The sequence below is a fragment of the Triturus cristatus genome, chromosome 10, assembly GCF_964204655.1.
Source record: "Triturus cristatus chromosome 10, aTriCri1.1, whole genome shotgun sequence".
Taxonomy (NCBI): Eukaryota; Metazoa; Chordata; class Amphibia; order Caudata; family Salamandridae; genus Triturus; species Triturus cristatus.
In genome coordinates this window covers 116,344,338-116,356,507 of record NC_140593.1, presented here as the reverse complement: position 1 = coordinate 116,356,507, position 12,170 = coordinate 116,344,338, and the positions used below count along the sequence as shown (strand labels likewise).

General features: G+C 47.1%; 1 protein-coding gene across 1 annotated transcript in view; it reads right to left on the bottom strand.

Annotated features, from left to right (window-relative positions):
- The window catches only part of LOC146788983 (proliferation marker protein Ki-67-like), a 51,898-nt gene extending 40,969 nt beyond the window's left edge, over positions 1-10,929 (bottom strand). Inside the window, exons 1-3 of the mRNA XM_085631004.1 lie at positions 10,904-10,929; positions 10,604-10,685; positions 10,039-10,154 (exon numbers count right to left, since the gene is read on the bottom strand). Coding sequence (XP_085487130.1) covers positions 10,039-10,154; positions 10,604-10,685; positions 10,904-10,929 — 224 coding nt within the window. The remainder of the gene's footprint in view (positions 1-10,038; positions 10,155-10,603; positions 10,686-10,903) is intronic.
- Between the last annotated feature and the right edge of the window lie 1,241 nt (positions 10,930-12,170).

The following is a 12,170-nucleotide window of genomic DNA, read 5'->3' as shown; positions in this document are numbered from 1 at the left end:
TTCGGCCTCAGGCACTTGCAGGGATTGCCTCCCAAACAGCTTCTGGTGCTGCTTCACCACCTCCTCCACCAGCACCTGGAGTTCCTTGGGGCTGAATTTGAGCTTCCTCCTCCTTTCCCCTCCGTCTTTCTGTGTGCTCTGGCTGGACATGCTGTTCGTTTCCCGCTCGCACATGCAACTGCTCCCTGCCTCTCCTCTGCACTCCGAGCCTCTCCAGGGTCGGCTAATTATGTACACCTGCCTGGGTGTGGCCACTTCGGCTAATTGTGTACACCTGCCTGGGTGTGGGCAGTTCCTGGTTGGGTGGGCTGTCGTTGCACAGGATTAGCGGTTTCGTCAAGTCATGTGATGTTATTTACCGAATCCGTACGTACCGATTCGGTATTTTCCGATTCGGTAGATACCACCTCGGTATTTTCCGATTCGGTAGATACCACCTCGGTATTTTCCGATTCGGTAATTATCACCTCGGTATTTACCGAATCGGTGAATTCCGATTCGTATTTACCGACTGTTACCGAATCGGTAACTGTTACCGAATTTTTACCTACATGTAACTTACCGATTCTAATTTACCGATTCGGTACGGCTCGGTATTTAAGAACCGGTAAAATTTATTTACCTACATGAGGCCCTAGATGCGATAGGAGGATGCCAAAGGGGCTGAGTCTGAGCACTGGATATGGCGAGCCTCTGAAGACGAGAGTCGTGCAGGCGTGCACTGCAGGCCGTGGAAAGGCAACCAGCGGCTGAGGGCAAACACTGTAGCTGGGACACTGTTGCACACTGGGGCATGGAGCGCTATATCATAGAAACTCTGCCTGCCCCAAAGGGAGATCGTGAACCTGAGCCGCTGCAGGCCGCGACTGAGGGGGGCGGACACCGGTGGGTGTCTGCTCTTCCTTCTGCTTGTGCTGTGGCCCCCACAACCTAACCCAAACCATTAATATCTAGTACTTAGGTGAAGAGTGGTGAGGTAAAAAAAAATAAAAACTATTCCTGCACTGCCATCTGCCATCCAATAGAGTGCCTCAAAAATTCGTTCCGCACTGTAATACAACGCATTCTGTATGTTAACCAGTACCTGTAATAAACATATGCCGAGAAGTCCTCATTAACTTCGGCCACACCCCGCGAGGAATTCCGTCTGGCCCAATAAAACAAGGCAGGACCCGCCGCTGCCTCACAAGTTCATCCGCTGATTGCCAAGGAGGAAATGGCTCAGCGGCCTGTGCCCCCCCAAGGCTGCAGCTGGCAGGTGGCACACCCCAGAGTGCCTACCCCAGCGCAGGCGAGGAAACTGCCTGCCTCAATAAAACCTGCCTGTAAGGCTGACAGGGGGGTGTAGCTAGCCCACACTCAGCAGATGAGGGGACAGCTTCAAAGAAAAGAAAACAAACCAAGGAGCGCTCGAATAGACCTCTACTGAAACCAGAGAGCAGCTGGACCGGCACAGCACCAGCTCGTAGAGTGCGCACATGGCGGCCACAGCCCATCAAACTGCTTTCAACTGTTCCTGATATCACTCCACACAGTATGAGGCTACCAAACAGCCCACGGCTAAATACCACAACAATGCCTTCAGTGTGAGACCGCTACTCTGATGAAAGATTGACATGTGCCCGACTGGAGGACGGGATATTCTCTGCAAGGTCAATTTTCCCTTAGAGACTTTCTCAAAATCTACTACAGATATTATTGTCAGTCTAGAACATGAATCAAACATTGCTTCAATTTCTGTCTCCTCTACTGCTATAAAGTCCTTAGGATTGCTTATTGACTCACTCTGTACCTGTAACATTATCTCATGACAGACATGGGTGATGTCATCCCTGTTATGTTTCTGGCATTTCAGCCGTCTTCAGCCAGGCTTGCTTGAGGCACAGGGTCAGACTGATTTGCATATGGCCATGTCTGAACTGGGTTGGCAGAGTGGGCTAAAGAACGGTGGTGGATTAAACCCAGATCAGTTGACTGGGGGTGAGGGCTTGCAATGTTCAACACTCCGTCCATCATTTCCTTTGGTTTTCGCTTTGTTCGCGATAAGTTGGCAGGGTATGCTCAGACGTGAGTCCCTTGCTCACTTTGCCACTGGATTCAAGCAAGCCTGGCTGAAGACGGCTGAAATGCCAGAAACCTGTCCTAGGAAGCTTGTTTCCCGTCCAGGGAAGACATGGCTTGGCAGTACGGGCTGGACTGTTCCCATGAGGCACAGGGTCAGACTGATTTGCATATGGCCATGTCTGAACTGGGGTGGCAGAGTGGGCTAAAGAACGGTGGTGGATTAAACCCAGATCAGTTGACTGGGGGTGAGGGCTTGCAATGTTCAACACTCCGTCCATCATTTCCTTTGGTTTTCGCTTTGTTCGCGATAAGTTGGCAGGGTATGCTCAGACGTGAGTCCCTTGCTCACTTTGCCACTGGATTCAAGCAAGCCTGGCTGAAGACGGCTGAAATGCCAGAAACCGGTCCTAGGAAGCTTGTTTCTGGTCCAGGGAAGACATGGCTTGGCAGTTCGGGCTGGACTGTTCCCATGAGGCACAGGGTCAGACTGATTTGCATATGGCCATGTCTGAACTGGGGTGGCAGAGTGGGCTAAAGAACGGTGGTGGATTAAACCCAGATCAGTTGACTGGGGGTGAGGGCTTGCAATGTTCAACACTCCGTCCATCATTTCCTTTGGTTTTCGCTTTGTTCGCGATAAGTTGGCAGGGTATGCTCAGACGTGAGTCCCTTGCTCACTTTGCCACTGGATTCAAGCAAGCCTGGCTGAAGACGGCTGAAATGCCAGAAACCGGTCCTAGGAAGCTTGTTTCTAGTCCAGGGAAGACATGGCTTGGCAGTTCGGGCTGGACTGTTCCCATGAGGCACAGGGTCAGACTGATTTGCACTGGGGTGGCAGAGTGGGCTAAAGAATTGTGATGGATTAAACCCAGATCAGTTGACTGGGGGTGAGTGCTTGCAATGTTCAACACTCCGTCCATCATTTCCTTTGGTTTTTAGTATAGGAGCCCTCTCAGTCACTGAGATGCATGACGTGGAATGTGAGATGCCTTAGCAATCCTGAGATGATCATACTGGTTCTGACACACCTGGACAGGCACAGACATTACTCTCACTTCTCGTGAGTAATCCAGTGCTAGACGGTAAAGCCCCCTAATGATCGCAGGAAGTGATGACAGACCGTGTAAACAGCTTGTGCATGACATCCTGAGAAAAGAAAGGCGAGAGAGCGGGAGACTCTGACCCTTTGCTCAGCAGCTCAGGAGTTGAGGAAATGGAGTGAGGCAGTTGTGAATGAAAACCTGAGTTTCATTCGTCCCATATGCCCATATGTACCTGGGAAGAGAAAGGACGAGAAGAACAAAGAGCTGAACAGGTTATTTTGGTCTCTTACGGCCTCAATCCTGAGGTGCTGAGGTGCATTCTACAGTGGTAGGGAGTATTCCTGCCTTTTATAAGGGGCCGGCCTGGCTTCTGGTCATGTCATCAAGTCCAATTCCTGCCCATTTGGCATCACTATTTTCATTTCACAGCATCTCTCTGCCTTGCGCATTTTCCCCTGTGGCACACTGGGCCTTCTCCATCCGGTGTTAGATGTGATAATTCAGACATCCAATAAAATCCGACCGCGAGGTGGTCGGAATTTATCGGAGTTGAAAATTATCACCTATGCTAGTAAACTGACTTTTGCGGGAACATGTAAATGTTGGTGCTTGCTTAGTTACTGCACGAGCACCAACATTTCCCATAGACTCAGTCCCAGTAAACACCAGACCTTTAATGAAAGGTACTATCTTTATTGCACATGGTAATGTAGGTTTTCAGGAAGGCAGAGTACCAGTGCAGCAAGCAATGATTTATTTAACAGCAACTGACTGTTGCTAACTTGCTTCCCTCTTGTCAAAAGAATGAAAGGAATCTCTTAAAAGTCAGATAATATTTTGATATGGTAATGATGGAGTGCCCGCATCACTATTGTTTCGAAAAGGCTATCTTTAGCCAACCAACACACTCACAAAGATGGTGTCTTGAATTTGTTGCGGTGAAAGATAACTGGTGGACCAAAGTGTAGGGATGGTGGTCTGTGTGATACAGAACTACATTTGGAAACGCCAGTTAAGGTCCATGTGTTTTTACTATTCTGAATTTCTAATAAATGCACATATATTGCTCCAGGGGAGTAAGTTATAATAACAAGCCCAATTGGTAATCATCTTTATTGACTTGTTTCTCTAAAATTGTTTACTTTCACGGAATACTCTACCATTTATGAATCAAACCCCCTTCGGCCACTGGAAGTGACAAAGTGGCTCATTCAAGTGTATTGCATGTTTTTATTCAATTTTTCTGTTTAGAGTGTTTTCAGAACATTTTGATTTATTTTGACGCATAAGATATGTAATCGTTGTATCTTCAAACTCATGATACAATTAGTCTCTGTAAAAAATGGCATATCCCAGTATTGTTCTTTCCCCAAATCGGCACATAGAGCACTAGAAAGTGTCTCTTTCCAATGCATTAGTCGTTTTAGCTAATTTATTCCAAAATTGTCCTTTAAATGCACTTTTGATTTAATCTTTTTCAAAACGTTCAGAGGGCAGGGTAACCTCCTATCAAATCCTTACTTGCGGGATGGCTCCCTTGCTTAAATTCAGATCGGGTAATACATCTGACTTTCAGCAGTGCCAGTTGAGGATGTGGGCGGAGCCGATAGTTTTTAGGTGGAGCCAGTAGAGAAAGTGGGTGGAGCCAGGGAGGAATTGGGTGTGGCCTCCTGAAAAATTTTGAGCACCTGGACTTCATATTTTACAAATTAAGCACTCCATAGGTCTACACACAACCTCAGTTTGCCATTGGGTCGTTTGGCTCTGACCAAAGGTGCAATCCACTCTGAAGCTTCAACTTTTTCAATGATGCCGTCTTTGAGAAGTTTATCCAGTTGCACTTCCACTTCATCTTTAATGGAGAAAGGTAAGATTCTTGCTGTATGTACCACTGGGATGGCATCTGGTTTCACGATGATTCTGTGTTGGTACCCTTTAAGTGCACCAATTTCACCACTAAAAACTCTTGGGTATTTGTTCAACATAGACCTGCCATAGTCATTGTTATCTTGAACCACTAAGACTGGGTCTGATTTGCTAGGATCGAGTATAATCCCCAGATTACCCTGATCCATCCACCCTAGTACTGATGGACTTACTTTGGACACATACAGTTTTCCTGTAGATTCCCTCCCCTTGAATGTGAAATTTAGTTCCCTGAAACCACATACGTCAATTGGGTCACCCGTAAATGACTTAATAGTGATGTCAGCCTTATCAAGTTGCCCACCAATGCGAGGCTTGAACTTCTCTTCCCAGACTTTGCTTTTGACGATTGTGTATGGGGAACCTGAATCAGCAACAATACTGATATCAACCACCCCAACGGTCATGTCACCGACAGGTTTCTTTTTTTTGGTGGTGTTTGCGTCACTGATTTTATCTACCGGCTCATCTTCTATGTTTAGAACAAACATGTTTACGTTGTCTTCTTCGGACGTGTACTGGTAGGTTGCATCTTCCTCATCTACGACTTTGACATAACGTGTATTTTTCTTCCTGCAAGCCTTCTGAAAGTGCCCAATATGAGCATCTTACACCACGAGCAGGACATTTCATATCATCAGCCATATGGGAGGTGTTTCCACACCTGTAGCAACGCCTCTTGTTGCTACTCATGGGTTTGTTGTATGAAGCTTTTGAACCTTTGTTGCTCCAGGTTTGTTTTTAAGTGGGCTTGGACTCTGTTACTTGTTCACAGCGTCCGCGTCCTTCTTCTCTTTGTTTTCGTTAAGAAGTGTGATGATACGTTTTATTGTAGCAGATTGTGCCAGTACAGTTTGTTCTGAGTGTGGAAAAGTAGTGAGGTTAAATACTTGTGTTCATAAATTTTTTGAGTTCTGGGTACGTAATACTGTCGCGCTGTGAGGGTAGCAATAAAGTCTAGCGTGTGCTCTTTATTTATATAATCAGTACCTGAGTTTGGCTTAAAGATGCTCACAATGCCGTGGCATTTACGTGGATGACAGACTTTGAGTTCCAATCTCCCGGTGTTGAATGTGTTCGTCTTCCGATCTCCTGATGAAACCTGAGATGGCGGCACGCATACGTGCTTGATGCGTCACCACATAGGCTGGAAAGCCAAGTTGGAGTATTAAAGATATCCGCCACAGCGTTGACGTTGTTGCGTCATTACCATCAGCAGTGATGCGCCTCAGCTGCTTGTGACATAGGTAACAGATGACAGTTGGTACCCGTTGAAAATGTGTTAAACTGTCACTGACTGTAACGTTGGATTTTCTCCTGTGCCTTGAACTGCTGCATGTGGTGACCTGACAATGCGGTTGGAACAGATTTTACGGTTCTTTAAACTGATTACACCACAAATCGCAATACACAGTTCTCGTTTCATTTAGTTGTATTTTCCATTCCTTATGGATAGTCTGCACGTAACATAAGGGATGGTCCACCCAATATATATCACTCCAATTTTAACTTTCAGGCATGTTTCTTTCACCCTAAATTTTTTCCAGTAGGCTGCTCCACTTCACATTTTGTATTTATTCATTAAGTTGTTATGCATTGGAGATCGTTGACTGACCTATATGTCTCGTAATGTTCAGTTGCTCGTAAGTGCTTGTGAGGCAATTCAAGTAATTTAATTGTATTTTCCTTTATCCTAATGCTTTAATGCCTTTCGCATAGTTGCAACGGAGTCTTCTCTCAGGATTTCTTTTTCAGTTCTTCTGGTGAGTTGGCATGTTGGTGCTCGTCGCCAAATTTGTAAAGAACTCTACGGAGACGTAGTCGTGTAGAAAGAACAAGTTCTTTATTGGAACACCATGACAGTCTCCACATGTGGGGGAGTGCAAAGAATGCGGCCACTCTGTGAGTGGTCAGCTGTCAACTGCCAGCTGACAGCTCATGACAGAGGTTATGGTACGGTGTCCACGCAGGGACACAAGAATGCATACCAACATACGGTGTCCTCGCAGGGACACAAAAGTATAAACATAACAAACAGCAGGCCCACAAGCGAAGGGGGCCAGGCTCAACCCAGCGAGCCCGACACCCGTGGCAACACTGCGCACCACCCCCCGGCATTCACTCGCCCTAGCGCTGCCCCGGGCACCCGGGATCTTACTAAGGTGGCCGTCAAACACCTGCCCTACGCACACACTGTAACCTGGAGATGGGGCAGGCAAGAGTTTGTCACAAGACGGCAAATGCTGAAACACAGGTAAAAGTCAGGGTAGGGGACCCGGTGCTTGCACCCCCCCTCCCCATGGATAGTTCAGAGTGGTTCCTCTGGATCCCATGACCCACGGAGAGAGAGATCTGCTTAACTAGGGCTCTGCAGTGGCAAAGCGGTCACTTGGAACTGTAGAGGTACCTCACCGAGCCAGTAGCGGCCATTAATCCAGGCTGGTAGAGAGAGCCGAAGCGGGCACGCCCATGTGTCCCTAGGGAGGTGGCCCACCCACGCCACCAAGGCAAAAGGAACCGAACCAGAGACCCGCCGTAACCTCCTCGTCTCTCCCTTTCCGAGCAGGTCGGGTAACTGAGCTAGGCCACCTGGGAGTCCGCCCACATACGTGGCATGCAGACCTGGCCTGTCCCTCATTATCCTCCCCCGGGGCCTCCAACCCCAATCTCGGGGGGCCGCGATCATCCTCCCCCCCTGGAGGTCTTGTAAGTGGGGGAAGCTAGATGAAATAAGGAAACACATTCCCCGGCCTACATAATTCCGACACCCGCAACTCGGGCCGAACATGTACAATTGTCCCGAGACCGCCGACAGCCTGGGACGCCATAGGACAATTAAAATTAATAAGGGCATTAAAGGGGGCATGAGGGGTATTTCCGTCATGGTCCCGGCACTTAGCTAAAGACGTTGTGTTGAACTGACCCGACGGCGTGAAACGATGACCCGAGGGAGACGGCGGAACCGGAGGACCCAAACGGTGTGCAGGATTGCCAGCAAAGAGAGTGCCAGGTGGGCGGGAGAAGTACTTATACCTGGCTCCCCGCCCACCGGCGCGCCGGAAATGACGCGGGCGCACTGGACCAAGGTGGTTCCTACAACACTGTACTGTCGCCGTGTGCCATCATGTTTCACTAAGGCGGCCCCCCTCCGATATGGGCCCCCTGCGTGGGCAACGGGCAGCCACAGTTGCCCTTGTAGGGCTGTCCGAGATGTTCCCTCCCGGTGCCGAGGGGCCAAAAAGAACAAGCATTGGCATAGCCAATAGGTCTCGCCTTTGGGACCTTATAAGTGTTTAGCCATGCAACAGTTGCATAACTAAATACTTATAAGGTCCCAAAAGCAAGACCTATTTGCTATGCAAAGCTGCCGCGGGGCCGCGAAAGTGAAAGTGATCGCGATCACGATCAAACATCAAAGCGGCCGTGAAAGTAATTGCGGTAAAGCGCGCGCGCCCACACCCGCGAACATGCACTGTAGGTCTAGGCTGGCCTGGTAGCACTTTTTGGAGCCCTCTCAATAAGTCTCGCTAGACCAGCGCATGCGCTGGTTCAGGCGAGACCTAAAAACGAATGAGGAGGATGCGGCGGAGCAGCCAGAGCTGCTGACTCAAGAGTTGGAATCCTGGTTCAAATTTCGGCAGCGCAGCACAACATCCTGTGATTCTATACAAATCACTGAATCTCGCTAGGTGATCAATTGTAATATAAATGTGCTGAAATAGTAAAAGGCAAAACTTTATGTTATCAGTATCTATTGCACAAAGAAACCCAGGTATAAGCTGCCAGATTTGACATGCACATCCACTATTTTGTGTGTCTGAAACAATAATTTACAATCACTCCATGTATTTAGGTGCTCTTCAGGCAAAACGTCCTCCTCTGCCTTTGGAAGACAAAACAAACTCCACAGGAGACAAAGTCCCCTCTGGAGTCCACAAATATATCACACACTTGTCGAGGCACACAATGGTAATTCAAGCCAGTGAAGCTGGCTTTCATCATTTGTCACGAAAAGTCAGAATTCACAGGTTGATTCAAAATTCTCTTTACTTTGTTCTTTATTGTTCATTTAGAAAAATATAATATATGTACAGGCAGCCGACATGCGTTCCGTCCCAAGGACTTTCTCAAAGCTAGTATGTATCGATATATCTAATAATTACTCCATAATCAGTAAATGAAAGACCAACTGAGAAGCGTACCACAAAAAGTCTCTAGTCCTGAAGCACACTATGCGTGCAATTTCCGTTCCAGCAATCAGTTTTGACAGGTCATGATAAACCTGTGCATTTGCACTCCGTCTCGCATATGGCGAAGAATTGAAGTGAAACTGCTAAGAGAATCAGATGAGGAATAAGCATTGTTAAGTGCAGGAAAATACGCTACTGCCAATAAAAATTTAGGAACAGTAAGAGTCGCGCACAGGACCCAATGAGAAGCCAGGAAAGAGAGGAGGCAGGATGCAAGTCCCTTTTAAGTGTATATTAAAAACAAGGACAGCGCAAGCACTGTGCAGGAGAAACCTAAAAACCTGATGGGTTTGAATACTACCCAGAGCAATTGTCAGTGGTAAGACTATTTGCAAGCATTTCTTCCATCACTGGGTTTGATTTCCTATATCTAAAAACCCAAACGTTGACAGAGCAGATGTCTTCTCACACCATCAAGTATCAGTACAATTTAGCATTCAGAAATCAGCTCAGCCGGCATAAGGGCTAATTACAGAACAAAAAGAGAGGGGGGGGCGCTATTAAGAAAGAAAATAAAACAATTTAACACCAAAAGGTTATAAAAATAAGTTACGGACTGCAAATATTTTGAGATTCAGACAAATATCATAAAAGTTGCTAAAACCAAAGGATTATATAACCTTCTCAAACCTTTTTAAGCAGGAGAGTTTTGGAATAATCCTAGACAAAGCTGTCTGGCAGTTGTGCGTGTATAAAAAAATAAGTAATTGGAATCTCAACTCTCAGCAAAAATTGCTTTGACAGATTTAACATACCTGAAAGAACGATCAATAACAGTTAAGATATCGCCATGCATGAGAGCCACAGGTTGTTGAATATAGACACCATTCAGCTGCGTCGGATTTACAGAACTTAGATTGGTTACAATTGCCTGAAACATTAGAAAATTGATAGTTAGTTAATGAGAACCACCGACATTTAATACAACTATTCCAAACATACATTCACACAAGAAACTCTGCCTCTCGGCTTTCAAAGTTGCAAACATTAAGGCCGTCAGCCAAGATAGCTCAGTGAGTTGCATGCTAACTGACGTGTGCACGGCACATGTTTGGCTAACTGAATGGTTATCTGAGCCTGCCTATCGTCAAGTCGGTTAAAGGAACATCACTGCAATGGACAGCAGAACCACTCGTTAAGTGTAGTTCAGAAGTGTTGTTTGCGTGCGAGGCCAAGGACCACCCCGCACACTGCCAAATGTGTATACCACGCACGTGTAACTGAAGTTTTGGCAAACAGGATTCATATGTATCAAGTTTTGACAACGGGTCCTCTTTAGCCAGTTAAAAAGCCGACAGACATTTGTCAAAGTGAAATTACCTCCTTATTCTCATTGACTTCGATTTTGCAGTGTTCTTTGGACACATGGGGCAGCTGGATGCGAATATCGCATTCAGATTTCCTGTGGCATTAGAAAAAAACCATAAATAGGCTTCTACCTTCATCTCAAGCATGCTTCTCGTAATTAACACGTCTAGCAAAACATGCAAACTGAAGTGATAGACGCAAAACTTTATCCACGTTCTTTTTCAATATACCACACGCTCAGCAACGTTAGTTAAAACTGGATAGAACATGCATAGTATGGTAATATCAAGGGGACAACAATGACAGTCATACCGTAACCGCGTCAGCTTGCGTGCCATCACCTCCCAACAGTATTCCATGCAGTGTGCAATCATAACAAGCATTGGCCGCGCGGCCGTGAAAGTAACGGCCGCGCGGCCGTGAAAGCGAAGGTAATAGCGATCGCGATCAAAGCGAAAGTGATCGCGATCGCTAGGACGGTACGCGCTGTGTGGCAAGCACGCGAGTGGTGCGCGCGCAGCAGTGATTGGCGGCTGCGCTCGTGCACGCTCGCGTGCACTCAAGCTTTAGGCCACAGGCAGCACTTTAAAAATCCCAAATACAAAATGTCTCTCCGAGCCAGCGCAAGCGCTGGGGCTCAGCGAGACCTAAAAAGAAATATTATTATTTTTTGGGCGATGTCACAGTGCCGTGGGCAAGAGTCTTCAGATCTGAATCACGTTATACAAAACTGCTATCACATGGAATAAAAAAAATAACAGAAATTATGGATATATCATCACTGCTTGCATCAAACAGTCTACGTTCAAAGCCAAAGCAAAATTGTTTAATTGAATTCTCAATGTGATTTTTTATGTGTCAATGCTATTATGAATTGCTGTGCACATATTGTGATTCCTTGCAAGTTGCAAGGGAAAGCGAGTGGCCTCGGGTGTCCTCGCCGTCCTCCCCCTTTGTGACACGTAATTGTATGCACAAGTGCTTTGAGATTGTTTTTTGTCATCTCAGAAAGTATGGAACAATTCGTGCCCCCAGGGCAGACTGTAGCCGTCGGCGAAGAGCAATCCATCAACATGTGACAGCTGCATGTGCAGGGTGACAGGCCGGGCTGCATGTGCAGGCTGCTGCCTGAGGGAGATTCAGAGAGCGGTCCCACGCACCATCGCATGTGCTCCCAAACGTGCTTCTGTTTTCAGCATTGTAGCACCTCCGCGTGTCTAGGACAGAGATTAGAATGAAGGCACACTGCACGAGCACATGCTGGGGCGTAGCCGGCCTCACCGGCAGGCCTCCCTCCCTTGATTCGCTGCTTTTCATCACGTGTCATAGCCAGTTCCGCCCAGTTGGTATTGGTGAGGCCAATGGTCGACAGCTTAACGCTAAAAAGTCCTTTTTCCCGCTGCACAGGATCTGAGAATCCCTGCACAGCAAAGGGTGATGCTGGTCCGTTCAAACCACTGCACAGCAAATAGCCTCGCCGTGCTTTCTTTCTCTTATGGGCAGACAGAATGCACCTGGTTTATAGTCGACATCGCCTGATAGCACCCCTTTTACCATCCAATAACAAATGTTATTACAC